General features: G+C 41.1%; 2 protein-coding genes across 2 annotated transcripts in view; one reads left to right on the top strand and one right to left on the bottom strand.

Moving 5' to 3' along the window:
• LOC146465725 (solute carrier organic anion transporter family member 4A1-like) overlaps nt 1-18,454 on the top strand; it is a 291,465-nt gene that overhangs the window by 114,958 nt on the left and 158,053 nt on the right. The window lies entirely within an intron of this gene.
• Nucleotides 1,593-16,493, bottom strand: LOC146465737 (lysyl oxidase homolog 3A-like). The gene is made up of 11 exons (XM_085128175.1): nt 16,035-16,493; nt 12,065-12,266; nt 11,495-11,851; nt 10,177-10,371; nt 9,444-9,584; nt 8,271-8,580; nt 7,091-7,220; nt 5,739-5,902; nt 4,299-4,622; nt 3,366-3,547; nt 1,593-1,873 (listed from the first exon to the last, which is right to left on the bottom strand). Exons 1-10 carry the CDS (start codon nt 16,265-16,267, stop codon nt 3,366-3,368), a joined length of 2,238 nt encoding a protein of 745 aa, XP_084984301.1. The 5' UTR covers nt 16,268-16,493; the 3' UTR covers nt 1,593-1,873.

Here is an 18,454-nt window from a genome sequence, read left to right as displayed (position 1 = left end):
GGGCCATGGATATGGTGCTATATAAATCTTTTTATTTATTGATTGATTGATTGATTTGTTTATTTATTATTTATTTAAACCCCCCCCTCCCCCCCCCCCCCCCCGACGGAACATTGAGCAGTCGTTATTTTTCTTCAAAGATAATCGATGAAGTGCGCGATGTCAGTTGCAAGTGCATTCCCAACCTCCTTAAGACCGGGTTTAGAAGGCATTGGCATTTCTCCAAGTCCTCGTACGGGCTAGACTTTCTAAAAGCCCTTTCCAATATTGTTTTCCCTCTCCACTCTTTATGTTATGTTGGTTTTGGTTCCTTCTGTTCATCGCTCGCTGTCGCGACTTCCTCGCTTAAGACAACTCTACGTGCCCGAAAAAAGGGAAATTCTGCCGCGACCAGCCAACCCGAGGATGTCCGCCTCAGAGAGGTGTCCGCTGTACAGTGATGGCGACTTCAACAGAGTTGACGGACACTACTCTAAGATGGACCAATCATAGGCAAGCGAAAATATACTAGTATTCAGCCAATCCGGAGCGCGCGCCTGGTCATGTCCATGGACTGTCGCCTAGCATTAACTATTCTGCAAGGAATAGCTTTAGGTAGGCGCTAGAATAAGGAGCTACAAAATCTATCGTCAGCTCAGATTTTGGGGCAGACCTGGACAGACTTCTTTCCCAGAAGACTTCTTGATATTTAACGGATAAACTGACAAATGTCGAGAAAACGCGACCTGTTTAACTTTTCGGTGAAGAGCAAAACTAGAAACTGATTTGGAAAAAAACCATCAAATCAGCAAAAACTGAGTTAAAATAAGGATTATACGATATGGATAATTTTTAGTATTAATTCCGAGCATTTAAAACGTCCGGGAAAAGTCTGGGAACGAAAACGCATCACTTTGTAACGGCTTTCCAGCTCCCTGCGCTGAAGCACGAAAACGCAAGTGTGGACACCAAACCTTTATCTGTTTTCGATAAGATTAAATGGAGAACTTGAAAACCCATTCGTGTGGGCATGACCTGAGAGGTGCGTATTAAAGTTGTATTGGACAAGAACTGGAGACAACCTTGTAAGAGCCTACTAAATAACTGGGGCATGGGTGGGGACAATGGGCAAAACCGCAAAAAGATGTGACCTGTGAAAGGAGACCTTCACTCTTGAAATAAATTAACGTTAAAATTGATGAAAAATACGATCTAATTTCAAATTTCATGAAAAGAAAAGGACCAAACAGGATTTGATTATCGCCTATTTGCCCTTTTAAATTTCCCGGAAGCCGTCATCTTGGATTTCATGAGGTCCCTTCTGCTACTGACAATAGCAGCAACCGTATGACGTCATAAAATCCAAAATGGCAGTGCCAGAGAAATCTAAAAGCGAAAATAGACGATCATGATATCTAATTTTTAGCACAATTGAATGTTATTTTTACTTTTCGAACTAAAATTTAAAAGAATTTAGACGCTATTTCCAACAATTTAATGCCAATTTGTTGTCGGGGTGGAGGTTCACTTTAAGGGCCTGTTGCAGGCACAAGTAGTTCCTTCTAAAACCTTGGACCTCCCAGTTTTCTTTGTCATGCAGTGGTCCAAGTGCCTTTCTATTTAAAAGTCTTTCAAAACGTCTTTATTGAAAGCAACTGCAATATCCTTAAAAACAAATAAATAAAGTGAAGACAAAGAAACAAACAAACAGAAAACAGAAAACGTCTGGTGAAATGCGTCAACAGACACGGATTGAAGAGCAGTGTTCTTAAACTTTTACGAGTAATGCTTGCTGATGCGTGTACAGGCTATAAACAATAATTGGTTGAGAAGTTCAGTTTGGTTTGCTTGAAGATTCACTTGAAACTTGAAAAATTCACTTGGAGATTCAATCCTGAAAGTGAAACAACAAAAGACATTGGTATACGGACATAATTATAAGTGGGAACTGAATCGCAGTATACTCGCGCTCGTGATCACGCATGAACGACAACAACAAACGATGTTTATTTGGCGTGAGTTAAACGGTTATTAGTCCCCTTTTTCAGAAGTGAACAGTTTTCCGAGAAGGAATTTTTTTACCTTCGAGGAACTGATAATGCTCAAGGTAAAAAAATCACGTACATTTTTAAAGATGAGCGAAGGTTACTGCGTTATTATTCTTCAAACGCTTCACCGGCCTCTTCTTTCCAACATGGATACAACCATTGACGTCACAACGCTGATTAACTCGGTGATTAACGGTGATTAACTCCAGTGCCCGGACATGTGACGTGTTTGGCCTAAAAAGTGGTTTTCCACGATGAAAAAACATTTTTCACTTTTGTTTCTTTAAAAACAAACTTCACCATCTTTATAAGCACCTTTCAAACTATAAATTGAGGCAATAAACTGCATATGAAATATCGTTTCAGTAGCACTTTAGAGGGCTTTCAGGCAAACGATTTATAAAAATGTATGTAAGTAATTTCAGTCGCTAAAACAGCTTTCTCAAACTCATTAATAATTCATCAAGCCAAAACGAAGCAAATCACTACCGTGAAGGAGGTTTAGAAATGTGACCTTAATTATCATAAAATTTTGTGAACTTTTGCTTCGAATTTCTCCAAGAATTATCAATAGTTTGAGAAGCTATATCAAACACTCGAAAGAGGGTTTCCTCCCATTTCCAAACACCTCGAAGTTAGCTAAAAAATCTCGGCTGCGCCTCGTTTTTCCAACCTACTTCTCGATGTTTGGAAATCGGAGGAAACACTCTTCCTCGTGTTTGATATATTACTTCAAATAACGTTTCTCGTTTCCATTGTAATTGAACTGAAGCGACTCAAGTTTTGAAAGCTATGGGAAATCAATTGGAGAATATCACAGGATATATATCCCGGTTTCTAATAGTTGGGGCCTTTTGCATCAAGCAATGCATTTTGAACGATGGCAGGCAACTGAAAAGGTTTAATGGGTTATAAATTTCATTAAGAAATAATTTGGTATGATTGAAGTGATTGTATATGCGTTTTAACCCTTTAACATTTTTTTTTTTTTTGCTTTAAATTTTCGTTAGCTGTTAACTTCTTAAAAACGATGTCTGGTTGTAAACAGTTTCTTTCGCTATAATTTTACAAAATCAAGCCAGGACAAGGAGAACTCAAAAACATGAAAAATAGCCTGCGTAGCTGGCGGTATTTTAGGCGCGCGTGAAATAAAGTTTTGGCGGCGGAGCTGCTAGAAGCGAGCGGCGAAGCTACGAGAAGTCCCCCTCTCCATTCTCCTCGCGGTTTCGCCGCTCGCTTCTAGAGGCCCACGCGCGCCTACAATACCGCCAGCTACGCAGGCTACATGAAAAATAAAAAGATAGTCTAAAGGGTTAAAGAAATGGCCTGATTACTAACCTATTCGTAGCACAATCCCCATTTGCCATCCGTCTTAAAATTGTATGTTGTGGAGCACCATTTCTTACTGTAGCCATCCTTGGTGCAGTCGTGATAGAGTTTGCCATTGTATAGAAACGGAAAAACGCAGCAATTTCCGGCGGAATTCCCGCCATGCGTGTCGACTCCACTGTCACATTCCTCTTTTACAAGGAGAAAGAAACAAAAATGGGCAATCATTTTTAGTTTATTTGCGACTTGACCTCACCCAAACCTAATCCATGAAATAACGATAAAGACTTTAATTAAAAGCTGAATCATTGGATAATGCAATTCTAGAGTTTTTATTGGCTTAGCGAGTGTGGGATATTAGCCATTATACCCTGCCTGAGAAATAGGGGTCGTTAAATTGTCTTCACCTCTTTCGTACAAAATTTAATTAGCTGGAAAGGCCAAACGCGGACTTAGGGACTGTGGGGTCATAGGGGTGTAATCTCTGCGGCGCTTGAAGCATGCAAGCAAAGCGCGCTGGTTAGTTGCAACTATGTTCGCAGTTAAAACGTTTCATTAGAGACATTTAGCACCAGCCTCTTCAGTGAAATCCTCAAACGACGAACGGCTAGAACTCAAGTGACCAATCCCTGGCGTCGCGTTTGTGGTTCTCAACGCGCGTTTTCAACGTGGAGAGGTAGGTTTTCACGTACGTGATTCACCTGAACGACTTTGAGACTGAAATATTTCCGTTTACGACACATACAAATAAGAAAGTTTGGTATTAAAAGCGAAAGGGCAAAAATGGAGCTTTTTGTTGTTGTTTAGAAAACAACACTGCTTATGTCTGTAAATGCAATATGGCGGCTGCTGTTACGCGACGTTACAAGCTCTGCTAATTAAAGTGCAAGTAAGGTCATACCTCGGTAATACCTGCCTACAGTCTATTAATTATGCTCTTACCAATAAAACAGTCATCGCTTATGACAAAATTCCCATAGTCATACACAGGACATTTAGCAATGTTATTCCTGAAATCCGATTCCGCCACTTGGTTCCCTGGGTTGAGGTGCACTCTGAGATAAAACGAGCCATGTGGGAAGTCAGAACAGTCCACCCACTGACAGTCAATCCGCCAGCTGTACAGATCATAACATCCGGGAGATATGCCTTGGCCTCCTCGTTCTGTGCAGTTGTATTTTCTGTCATATCCCGGATAACACTTGCTGTCTTCCAAACAAAAGCTGGCTTTATGACCCTTAGCTATCTTCTCGCCATTGTCTTTCCCTAGACAGATATAACAAGGATAACAACAGTCAAAACTCTGGCGACTTCATTTTGTTGCACAGAGCCTGAAATGTATCTCTTCCACAGGTCCTGTGACTTCTTTTTTGCTTTCTTTCTTTCTTTTTTTTTTTTCATGTTAAATGCTAGTTACTTTGAACATTCAAAAGACACTTCTTCATCAACGGCAGTCCAAATACACTGGCAAATATTTCCGCATTAAAACAGCTATTCTATTGCAAAAAAACTATCCATTCCCTTGAAAATTTGATGTCTTAAAGGCTAGCACGTAAATCCAACAAGACTTTGCTGGATTGGGCTAATATTTGTAAATCTAATTTTCCCGCGGGTAACTATCAGCCAACAGTCCCTCGACAGAAGCATTCTATCTTTTAACCCTTTCACTCCCATGATCTGAATGTTAATTCTCCTGACTGACTGCCATACATTTCTTTTTACAGTTATTTCACATAATTTGGTGTTACACCATCACCTAGTTGATGACTGATTTTCTTTATTCTCATCACCTGTCTGGTTGACAATGCATTGAAAATGTAAGGAAAAATTACAAATTGATCACTCCTGGGGTGAAATAGGCTCGATTTCCGCCGCTCCCTCGGATCCGGCTTTCCTCCCCGGTAATCGAGCCTAGGGGTGAAAGGGTGAAGGATACGTTCGATTGACCCTATTCCGAAATAGGAATGCATACAACGATGATAAGACATCCCTCATCAGAGGTTTTTGGAATTGTTAGAGTGCAAAATGGCTCTTAATTTATCGTGTATCAGCGAAATTTGGCAGCAATGGCTTCCCAATTTTACTTACAAAGAGAAATCTAACAGCTATTCAACTCATTCTTATTCCGGAATACGGTCAATCGAACGCAACCTAAGTGTTTTCCGATGCGGTTGGACAGAATGGAGGTGGATACCCAGAGTTGTTTGTTTTATTTGCGATATTTGATGGCGCAATTTGTAAACTAAGCTTAAGACTACAAGGCGCCTCAGTTTTTAGCCTTTGTTTGTTTTTGAGGGCGGAGGCTAGGGTTAACGTGAATGATCTGTCATTGGGCGAAGTGACTGGTTATCTAGCTGCTTATGTGGCTTCTTAGACACTTACTGATGAGATCATAAGATGAAAATGTCTCCATGGAGTGGTAATGCTTGTGGCATTTGTGCCAAATCCATTTTGATCTGGGTACATTTGGTCGGAAATCAGCTAGTCCTAGGTTATCAATTTTGACGCTAAACCTCAAAAGCCGCCGATAGAAATATCTTGCCTCGCTGTAAATGAAATGGAAATTTGAATCAAGCATGTGAGTGGATACTGAAGCAAACAAACAAAACGTAATACATAGATGAACAAATGATACTACAAACGAATCAAAGGGCTCTATGAGCGAATGCAGGGTGGCTGTGCAGCGGGAATATTTATTTGTTTGCTTGTGTGGGCAATCATTCAGAAAAAAATGTACTTTTGTACGAACGAACGAACGAACGAACGTATAAACGAACGAAAAGAAAGCAAGAAGAGCCACAAAAAAAAAAAAAAAAGAAAAGAAAAGAAAAAGGAAGGAAGGATGGACGGACGGACGGAAGCAAAAGCAAATTTAAAATTGTTCGAAGCAATTTGTAATATTTGTACCTGCATGTCCATTAGGCTTGATTGGCCTGTTCATTTGTAAACGCCCCACATGGAAACCAACTTATATATATAGTTGTTTGTAACCAGTGTCTGTCTGTCTGTCTCTCTGTTTGTCTGTCTGTATGTATGATTGGTTTTATCAACTGAGTCGATAGGGTAAATTAGCCACTTTAAAGAGACACAAAAGCTGGCGTTTTGAGAGTTAGCCCTTCGTCAGAGTGTGATACGCTGTGACGGAGGGCTGACCCGTGAAACGTCAGCTTTCGTATCTCTTTACGGTCACCAGTTCAGTTGATAAAGCAAACATTCGTTTCCACTTCCCCACCAACGCTGCACCACAATTTCCTACCCACCTTTATCTGTTTGTATTCATGTATGTACTGACCACCACTGTGTTACAATTTTACACCCCATTTTATCATCAATAGATAGCCCATTGAGTACTATGTAAGAATAACATCGCAACCCATATGAACGTCAAAAACATGTCCTGGAAAAAAAGGAACACTTACTAAAGGCCATTGTAACCAAAAAAAAAAAAAAAAAGCCGCAAAAGAAATCTTTTCAAAACCGTTGAAAAGGAAGAGGATTGACATCTCACACAAGTGACACATCTAGACCTTCAGGTATGTAGGGTCCCACTCTCGAAAGCTCGACTTGGTCCTCTTTGTGAAACGAAAAATCTTGCCCCTAGGCCATACGGTCCCCAGTTTTGCTATAACAAATAAGGCTGGGGGACCCGGGCCCCCAGAACCCGTCCCCTAGTTCCGCCACTGAACAACATCGCCCCCCTGTCACGACCGAGGATTGCCCGTTCCATTTTTTACCTGACTACATAGCCTGCAGTTTCTGAGAGGCAATTTTCCTCTAACGGACACCTCAGGTACTCCAAAGGAATGCTATTGATTCTCATGTCACGTCGAAGAATATCCATGTCAGGCACGATGTCGGGGAGCTCTGTAAAAAAACGAGATGTAAAGGGGTAATTGATACAACGCTACAAGAAAACACGCTAATACGTACTTTGCTTAAACGTATTGTTATAAAGGCGTTAGTTTGCGGTGCTGCGAAAACTATTTCTGGTTAGTTAGTTGTTACTGTCATCTGGTCAGCTCAGTTGATAGTGTACCATATGTATCATCACCACATAGGTTTTTTAATTTATAAGTAAGCTTGTACTGGCTGTGCTCAACACCTCGTCCCCATCAGAAGCCGATGCCTTCTTGTCATGCCACACTGAGCAGGAGCAGTACTAAACGATCCACATCATTAAATGTGGAATGCAGCCTCCATGTGCGCCCTACTCCGCTCATTTTCATTTATGGGTGGGGTGGGAGGGGAGAGATGACAAATAGACTGATAGCCCCTTTCTAGTCACGAATGCAGCCATCAGCTGGCTCGTCACGCAACTTAATTCCCTACCAAGTGAGAATAAGCACAGCGTAGCGGCTGCCATTTGCGCATAGATCGTGACAATATTGATTATTATAATCAATATTCTAAAGGCATTTAGATTTGCACTCAATTAAAGGGGCAGTGTCACTTATCTTTAGAGTCACTTAAAATAGCCAAAAACATACCGGCATGGATGTAAACGTCAAAACGGTTCAATTCTGTTAATCATTGCCCTACTAGTGAGCAAAAACTAGTATCATTTATCCTTGGCTGTGGATGCCTAGGATGGAAATGGATTGCAACTCGAAAAAATTCGCCCATTTTTTTTCAAGTTTTCCCCTCCTCACTGAACCTGCATCTTGGTAAAAATGGCTAAAAACTTATTACAGTTTACTCTTGCTCGGGGAAATCATTTCAAATTTTCCTCTCCGGCGATGCTCTAAGAGCCATCTCATGTTATCCGAACAGAGATTTCTAGTCCAATATTTGAGGAGTCTTGACGAACATACGGCAAAATCTCCGTGACCGTCCCGCTTGAACCGATGCATTAAATGCATTATACCGTTATTGCGTTGTTGTGGGTAATGTTTTGCTTTGCGATCTACATCTCACCCTCAACACAAACAACTCCGGCTAAGCTGTCCTTGTCACTACACGTGGCGTTTGTCCATTCGTCATGTTGACAGTTATAAAGCGAGATCTCGTCGACGCGGCAGTTGACTCCAGACATGATCACTTTGAGATCTGTGCCACCAAACCTGTCCTCGGTGACTGCTTCGCGGGCAAATCCAAGGTTGAGCTGTCGGCAAACTGTCATGGCCTCCTCTATTCCCCAACCATCAGAGCACACAGAACTCCACTTGTTATCATGGAACACTTCAACCCTACCCTCCTTAGGGTGCGCACCACCATGAAGCCTTATCTGTTGTGAAATAGATTGAAGTTAGCTTTACACAGCATCGAAGGAAGGTTTCTACCCTCATGTCGGATCGAAAGTAAATCTGGATATTGTTACAGAATTTCGAGTGAGGATCTCAATTTGCAATCTCTAGACAGCGTTTCAAGTCATGATTTCACAAGTTAAAGTTAGGGTCTGGGATACGGTTTGGACTTTCAGGCAGTTTGTGTAGCCCTATACTGACATGGAATCCTGGCTTGAACAAGGTCTTTAAGTTCTGTCCAATGAAAATAATTATTTTAAGGGCGGAGGTCAGCATTTACGCTCGACCGACGTTAACGTTAAGCTTTTTATGCAACTGGTCCCAGGCTGGCAGGTCAGACTGTCACATTAAAATCCCAGGCGACTTCGCCAAATACGGGGACATCTAGACTCTTTCCAAAAACCTTTCGACCTCAACCTTCAGTTTCAACTCCACCCACCGCCCCAACCCCCCACCCCACCACCACCACCCTCTCAGATAGCTGGCTTCGTAGATCAATCGGGTTTCAGAGACGGCGATCTAATCTCAAACATACCCGTGAACAAAGATATTTTTTTTTTGGTTCCCCATGGTGATTCACGTTTCTCTTCTAAGTATAGAGCCTAGGGGAGGTTCATCAGGACTTTCCCATATTTCCTAAAAAAAAATGTTACAATATTTGCACCACTTTGCCAAATGCAATTTGGTCAACAACCAAAAATCTTATCCTTCTGATATTTTACGTTGCGCATGTGATATAGCGATTCTCGATCCCAGAGCCTTCCTTGATGATGCGTCACTCGTACGCAAAAGGGAAGAGGTCTGGATTCGAAAGTAGCGATACACCATTTAAGGATGCACATACCATGTGACCCTGAAGCTTTGGTGCGTGACATTTGACGCCAACATCTTCGTAATGATCACAGTTTCCTTTGTACCAACCGCGATGACGGCACTGACTGATACTCTTCTCAGACCCTTTGCAACTAACATCATCCATTACGATCTGAAATCAAACAATAAACCACTAAAATTGAAGACTACAGTCACATCTCAATACACCGTATGGATTTATAAGCTATAAGCTTTATTAAGCACGCAAATATGTACAAATACTTGTCTGCTGACAATTCAATCTGTTCGAGAACTAAACAGCTACATTAGGGCCCAGTGAAAGCCCATTTTGCCTGGCCTTTGATGGGAAACGAGACTGGGAGTGGCTTTGTAAGTAGACTATGTAGACTAATGTAAATGCAAACTAGTAAGCATAAGAGCAGCATGATCTACATATGAAAAGCAGTGAGGTTTGTATCAAAACAAGGTCACACCCAGCCTCGCTTCCAATCAGATGCCGAGGCCCTCGTCGGTAGAGGCGTTTTATATTTTCGTCGGTAAAAAGTGAAAGATTCGTTATCCCTATTCAGTGCTCTCAATTCTGAACTTTCTTTTGAGAAATGAGTAATGCAAAAAAAAAAAAAAAAAAAAACTAGGGCTTCGTGCTTCCTCGGTAGTTCAAACACACCTCGAAACAATAAAAGCACCCAGCCTGCAGCCTCTCGGTGTTTGGAACCCCTGTTTTTGACATTTTACTCGATTACCTTTCCGACGCCCCTTCCGTAGTAAGCATTCTTTGTCGCTCCTGCCGCTGACCCATAACCCAGTGACCTGCAGACGACATTAGCCTCTCTCAGGGTCCAGTGATCATCGCAGATTGTGCCCCAGGAATTACGGTACTTTATTTCCACGCGCCCCTCGGAGACCTGGGCTCCACTTCGTAGACGTATCTCTCGCGGCTGAAATTAAAAGTTTTGTTCGTCATCATATCAGTACAAGATTAATCTAAATCAAATATCAAATGTAAATTATTGAGTGGCCCCTTCTTGTACAATGGAAGAAATGTTAAATGAGAAAGATGTTTTTATCAGTCAGTGGCAATGGAATACTGAAAAAAAAACCGAGTCATAATCGGCAGATCGCTCAACAGGAGTCGAACCTATGACCTTCCATTTACTAATCCAGATACTCCGCCACTGAGCTATAAGAGATCTAGACATATAGGAGTTAACCTAGGTGACAAACACCCTGCATAGTGAGTGATAGAGTGTGTTCACGGCTGCCATATTAGAGGGGCGAAACAATAGAATGATTTCCCTTTGGGAGTGCTCTTTTTATGCAAATATTTAACAATTATTGGATGAGGTTGAGCAAAGTATCGTGATTTGTTAGTGGCGAGGAGATCAATTATTTGCCGAAGCCGAAGGCTGAGGGAAATAATTGCTCTGCGAGACACTGACAAATCACGATATTTGCGATAACCGAGTTCAAGCATTGTTTCATCATTCGATCACCGAGTTTGTCAACTAAAGATGTCAAATAAGTCTCTGACAGTTCAGGGAAGCGATCTGCCATTTTCTCACAAGAGCGTGGCTTTAATTACGCATGAGCATGAGCAGAATATTATTTGCAGCAAAACACAGTTGGACAGATCGCGCATGAGCAGACCATTATTTGTAGGCAGTTATTTGCAGTTCACGTGGTTTGGTCTCGGCCAATGAAAAGGAAGGAAAATGCATCGAATGATAAAATAATTGTTTGGCTCCTCCGACATGGACGCCGTGAACACACTCCATAGGATTTGACTGTCGATGAGTGGAATAATAATGATTAAATGAGAAAAATGTATTTTATCAGTCAGTGACAAAGGAAGACTCAGAACTGCTTATAATGCCGTACAAGTTGAGACGGTGGTAGAAATCTGAAAGTGTGACCTTTGAAATAAAAGCTATTGAGCACTTCTCTAACGCAAAGATTTTTAAAAACGTCGTACTTGTTCTATTTGTTTTTCAATTCTCCTCAAGTTGAATTTTAAATGTACTACCATTTGACAAAGTAAACCTCTTTCACTACCCAACTAACCATCGCCGCGTTTCTTCTAGCGCACTTAATCTTCAACACTCCACCACCGTCACACTGGGATCGGCCCCACCCTGCATGGTCACATGACACGATGGACGATTCCCATCCTTTACACGTCACTTGGTCCAGCCAATAGACGGGCTCCACGTCCTGTATTGTCTCTGAATACGACTCCTGTTCCTCGGTATTTGGGAATCCAAGCTGACCGCACAACACGTAGGAGTTCATGGGAGTCCAGTTAGACGGACAAATGTAACCCCAAGTTCCTTCGTGTTCCACTTGGACAATACCTTCCGATATATAGTCATCTACAACAGAGCCTTGTAGTCTAACGTTCACGGAGTTCACGTTTGAAACCTGTGAAAAGAATTGGAAAACTGTTGTATTGAACTGAGAAGAATAAAGTTTGAAGCCAGGCCGAACGTGAAAAGGAAGAGGGGGATAATTTAAATCCACATGCAGTAAGAGCGCATATTCAGGTGTAAGACTAAAAAAGTTTAAACTCCCATCAAATCTAGTTTTCTTGTTTCTTTGTTATTACCTTAGTATTAAAGAAAGACAAACCATTACCTGACCACTTCTCTGGGAGGGCTTAGGTATAGCTATCATGTGGTGTTTCTCCAATCTGCACATGACTGACGCAGGGTTGATGTTCCGACAGTTGTGTCGTCCCCATTCTCTGTGAGAACACTGTGCAATGGATTCTTCATCCCCGGTGCATCTGACGTCATCTAACCAGAAGGACTTAGTTCCGAGACCAAAAGGTTTCGTCCTTGGAGAAGACAAACCCAAAGAAGGTCTGTTAGTGAACTGGGCGGTAGTTATATTTGCAGGTCCTGGTTTTCCCTTGTTACGTAAGCACAACGGCGCCAGTATAAGAGAAATAACAACAGCTTAGCTATAAAAACACTGTAAAAGGTGAACATAAGCTAAAGACTCAAAATGGTTCAATCGTTTTACCAGCCTATGCGTTTCGCAGTGTCTTATGGACTCTTGAGCTTGTAAGGCCTTCGTTCCCAGCCCCGCCTACGATCTTTTGGTCAGCGATGGAATTAAAAAGAAGCGCGAGAATGCTCTTGGCGCGAATAAGGACTGTCTGACTGCGCTTATATTGCTGGGTAAAACCAGGCCTAAGTGGACCCTTTCAGGTGCTTGTTGAAAAAGGTAACGAAGTTTTGACTCAACAAGCCCATGAGGAAATGGAGCATTCTGATTGGTTCTCTGTGCGTCCTGATTTATGCTCTGCTGAACAAACTTGCTTCGTTAAGTGTCAACGTTTTGAGTGGCACATTCCAATGAGAGAACGATTAGAAGGTAACGGTGTCTTACACGATAGAATAGAATTCCTCTGGGCCCCGTTCAATAACCACAACGGACGTATATCAAAAGTGGCGAAACACCTAACAACGTTGGCTCATTATGTCTTGCTTCCGGAGCTTAAGCGCAATCTTGGCTCACAAACGATTGATAAATTTCCGTCAGAAAACCCACTGATGCTTCTTTTTAGAGGTCTTCATGCATAGTGGATACAACTAAATAAATTACTCATTTAATAAGTTAACTAAATTAAAAATAGAAACACTACAAGTAGGGGAGTATAATCTCTTTCCATCAGTAACTTACTACTAAATTAAGCCTCGCGTGTATATTTTACTATTTCGTACCTAACGATACGATGGATCGTCATGACTGAACTGAGCACTTTATTTAAACACGATGGAGTATTCAGCAGAGCTGGTGGGGGTCGTGTATTTACAGATAAAATAAAAGTAAATAGAAACTAAGTATTAACATCAAATTACAAACCTAGAAATATGTTTAAACGATATGCTTTATACATTTGACCATATGCTATATGACCACTTTCCCTAGCGTCTTCTGGTGCGTGGCATGGATTGCTCGTTACTTTATTGGTCACAAGGTACGGGTTTTGAGTCGTTTTGGTCTAAAAATAGGTATTGACTTTTAACAAGTTTAGACTGGAAAAGTCTCGGTGAAAACGGCTATGGATTTTAGAGGCCAGGCTTGAGACCGTATATCGAAAACTTACCTGTGGAGAAACTGTCAGGGTTTGGGGGACCGGGCGCAACATGGGCTAATTGTATGATCAACCCTCCCCTCTCCTCCAGTTATATAGAGGTTCACAAGTTATAACGCCGACAAGCCTATTCACTAAACAACACATCCTATACAGAAAATAACGTTTTAGTGCCAAAAACACGCACAATATGACCAAAATCAAATCTTCATTGGCTAAGTGTTATGGCACGCAGTAGAACCTAAGAATTTTCTTTCTGTGGATTAACTTTCGCGATCTGTCAAAGGGCATGAACCGGATAAAGAAATTAAAATCCACTGGAAAATGATCAAACCATAAGTTACTTTAGTTACTGGCCTGCGGGCAGACGTCTCCCGTTTCCTTTGCTTCAGAATGCGAAATGTCAAACAGGAGAAGTCTGCACGTAGGCTAGTTACTTAACATATGACATGAGAAATATGTTGTTATAAAGTATTGGACTTTGTTTTTTTCGGTGTATTACTTCTATATTGTTGTTCGCACTGAGTTGACCCGTCTATCGCTTGTATGAAAAGTCCATAATATAAGTTGATTTTTATTGTGATGATGATGGGAATGTCGATGATGATGGTGATGATGATGGTGATGGTGATGTTTACACTCCCTGAAATGGTATGGGTCGGCTGTTAACCAAGGGCATCATATCAAGCTACGCGCCGTGGTCTTAGATGTCTTGAGTTCGCCTTTTGTAGGATGTGAGCCGATCCAAGGATATTTTTGCGTTGTTCTCATTCTGTTCGGAATTCCGGTTATTGCTATTAGTATTGTTCGAGTTTTATTTTGGAATTTAGAAGTTTCTTGTGTTCTTCGGGAACTAATTTTGTACTATTCGGAGAGACTGGTGTTTTCTGGCAAGGACTGACCAATCTCAGCAAATCGAATGATACAGTTTTCAAAGCGACTACATCAGCAACCTAACGGTACACTGTAAGTTTGGCAGAAACCGAACGAGATCGCGCTTTTTATCTATTTCCTATGATCTTTTGACTCCAGTTTCTGTCAAGAAGTAACAAGAGAGAAATTCAGTGGTGGGGCAGATTTTACAGATAATATTTTGCGGGATCGATTCGCCGAAGGAACTTATTTTTGTGATTTGGGAAAACAATCAAAAACATTGCAAAAATTCCTGACTGGAGCGATGACAGGTGGTAAATAATTGTCATCACTCGACTGAAGTTGGATGCGAAACAAATCAACCGAAATAGAAATGCCTTAATCTTATTAGATTCCATTGAAAAAAAAGTAAGTTTCTGTCGACAGCTTTTAGATATTGCCAGAAGGCTATCAACTTCTCTCAATTTCGATATCGCAAACCCTACGATAAAAATGACAGTCCCTGAGATAGTCCCCTCGGCTCACGTCGGCTTGGAACTTTGTTAAATCGTGGTTCAATATATTGAACACAAGAAACTCTCCCTTTGTGGCTTTATCTGTCGGTTTAACTTTCTCTCAGAGTCCAGTCACCACTTTGGCCTCGCGAGGTCACTCTTTAGAAGATGACTCGCGGCAAGTCTAGCCTCCCACGCAGTCGTTTTTAGGGGACCTTTTAAAAACGACTGCGTGGGAGGCTACGGCAAGTCCATCCGTCAGATGATGCAGTGCACACTCACTGTTATCACGTGAAAACGTGACGACTTTCCCTGGATGCGTTCTAATAGGAATTCCTTGATAACAGAAGCCTTTTGTTGCGCAACAAAACAATATTAATGAGATTAATCTCACCTTCGGCATAAACGGAGATCATGGAGAACACCAATCGATTGCATTCTCATCATACACTGAATCGTAATAAAACGTATCTATTGGAGGATTATGATTAAGGTAGAAGCAAATTAAATCTAACAATTTAAATCGAATTAATCGTGGAGTGTTGACATCGGATTCGTGATTTTGGAAAGCCAGCAAAAATCGTCATTGTTTCTTCCATGCCTTGGAATATGAGGGTGCGTTCAATTGACCCTATTCAAATTCCGTAATCGGAATACTGACATTCAACGATGACAAGAAATCCCTCAAAAGAGGTTTTAGGAGTTACTGGAGTACGAAACCGCATTAAATTATTATGTGTAGACAGCGAAAGTTTGCAGAAATGTCTTCTTAAATTACTTAAAAAAAGAGAAATTTAGGTCGAAGTCGAACGCAACCTAAATCATTGATAACTTACAGGCAAATCCAATGCTAGGGCATGGGCAACGTGTGGTTGTTGCGGTTGTTATTGTTGTATGCGTCTGTTTTTTGTTTTGTATTGCAGCTCGTAGCATATTACATAGAGATGGAGATCCAATTGAACTTGAGTGACCGAGTGAGATTATTCTAATGAAAATTAAAATACTCAGATTACATCATTGTAGTACCTGTAGTCCGTAACTTTTCTGCGGAAAGGTCCCTTTTTCCCGCAGTATTTTGCAAAACTAAACTTTTTAATCTACGGGGTAATGAAGATTTAAAGAATCACAAGCTCACCCTCTAAAATAGCGCAGGGCGCCAGGAAAACCAAGCATTCGACATACAACATTCGCTGCGTACTTGTTCCATCCGTGATCGCAGACACCCCTCCATTCACCATCGCGCTGGACTTCAACTCTGCCCTCAAAGCGATGTTTTCCTCCTCTTAGACGTATGCCAGTGAAACCATCAACGACTCCGGCTAACAACACAGCTCCAAACAAACACCAAAGGTACGCCATTTTGAACATAGCGGCAATTGCGACGAACCGGTATTGTTATCGCACAAAACCCGCCGTTTGTTTGAGCGCAGATTCGATCTCTTTGTCGCGGGCGCGTGGGGTCAGAAATGTTTTTAAACAAAGGCGGTTTGTTGTTGTTCCCAAAGCCACAGCACAGTTCAGCGCAGCCAAGAAAACCCGTCAAATAAGGATTTCCTTTGCTGGCGGCTGTGACTGCCACAAAAACGAAATCGGATAGGTCACCCACCAGGAGGTGCTTCACAAATCAGTACTAGTCAATTGAATTATGCATTTTAATAGCATTGATGAAAATCCTCAATTATTGCGAACAAACTTGTCTTTAGAACCTCGTTTCGTTATGACCAATTGCGTGCACGATCCAATCTAAAGTGTGAGGTCCTCTAGCTATTCAAAGAAAGAGACGCGTACCGCTGGAAAGCAGCCCTCTTTAATTTCTTATTATTTTTCAAAATAAAACTTCGGCTGATTTTTTGCAGGTTTAAGGAGTTGGGGAAAATTCACGTTTCGTGCAATTTGTCACGTAATGTGTTGTGTCGATAAATAATTGCCTGTCTGAGAACGACGGAAATAATACGGAACAACAACAACCACAACGCTTTCCTCAGACAGAGCAGAGAAGAAGCTTTTTTTTTTTTGAATATGAGTCTGCATGTCTCGCGTCTTCCTGGGAGCTCAGAAAAGGCCAAAACCATACGGACTGACGCTCTAAGCAAACCTACTCGATTCTGAAGTACGAGGCAACTCAGTGCGCAAAATATAGCCTCCATTTAGCCTCTTTCAATTCAGTCTTTGGGGTAATCGTACGTTTTAAAATGACAGCGTGGGAGGGTAGGGTCATCCAAACACTCAGAGTTGTCAGAGGCACTCAGCGAAAACATTCAAAATGTGGTATATCCAGATTGCCCAAGACGTATTTAATGTAAACTAATATAGATTTATCTGTTCCCCGAATTTACCAGCTATCCTTGGTATAACTTCGAAAATGTTCACTGACTTTTTTTTCGCATTTTTAACGCCTGATAGCTATCCCTGAGAAAAAGAAAGGAATTCAGTTTCCAATGTTATGAAAATTTTGAGACAATTTTCGAAAGAAACTTAAACTGCAGAGTTTCTTTTCGACTAAATCGAGGCGATTGAGGCCTTTTTAGCTTCCGCACAAAAACAGGCCACCCAAATAAAGTATTGGGTAGGCATAGACATGACGTGTGAGCATTTTGACCTGTGTTTGTTATCGATTTGAGAGGCTTTGTAATGTGTATGGACGGCAAGAAGGTTATCAGTTTTTACTGATGGCGCCCATCAATCAGTCTGGTCAGCTTACCTTCCTGCAATGTACACTGCAGTTTTTTGTTATGCGACAAACCCAAACTGAATTGTGGAGCGGAAGCGATCTAAAATTACGGCATGCAAAAAACATAAGAAACGTTCGGTACCTGGTACAAGTTCCAGTTTTTCTCTCTTTTTTCCGTATTCGCCAAGAAAAGATACTAAGATATTACTCGGATACACTCCTTTTTTATATAAGAACCTTTTTTTATAAGAACTTTGACAGAGGCTGAGATTAACTAAAATTTGAGAACATACCAAGAACATTACCAGGGTGAGAGTGAGTTAAGAACATTTTTATTACGACCAAATGTTTTTAAAATGAACAGTATAAATACGGATAAAATAACAGGTACAAATTCAGTCTTTCAAAAACTCATTAATAATTCATAAGCTCATTGACCTATTGAAACATAACGTGCAATGGTTTTATATCCGATAAAACCTCCTCCTTATTAGTATGCGGTGTTTTTAATGTTTTTCTCGTATGCTAATTTCCAACGTTCACAAAAGCATCATTGTTATGAACTCTCTTGACTTACGCTTTTCCAGGAAAGTTTTTGAAACTCGCGGCACGTGTTTTATCGGGTCTAAAACCACTCGGCTACGCCTCGCGGTTTTAAATCTCGATAAAACACTGCTTAGTGCTCATGTTATTACATATTATCCAATTACCCAAATAATAGGTGTCTTGGTCACGTCCACATAGATTCAGTAATGAAATACTATAACAGATAACTAAGAACGGCTTAAGAAATTTTCAGGCTCAAATTGCCAAAAATAATAAGAACGTTCAGCTTCAGCCATAAAATTAGACGTTCTTATAAAAAAGAGTGTAATATAAATTTC

This window comes from Pavona decussata, unplaced genomic scaffold (genome assembly GCF_977016875.1).
Source record: "Pavona decussata unplaced genomic scaffold, jaPavDecu1.1 SCAFFOLD_155, whole genome shotgun sequence".
NCBI lineage: Eukaryota > Metazoa > Cnidaria > Anthozoa > Scleractinia > Agariciidae > Pavona > Pavona decussata.
The sequence above is the reverse complement of the archived record's forward strand: the minus strand, read 5'-3'. Positions and strand labels throughout refer to the sequence as shown.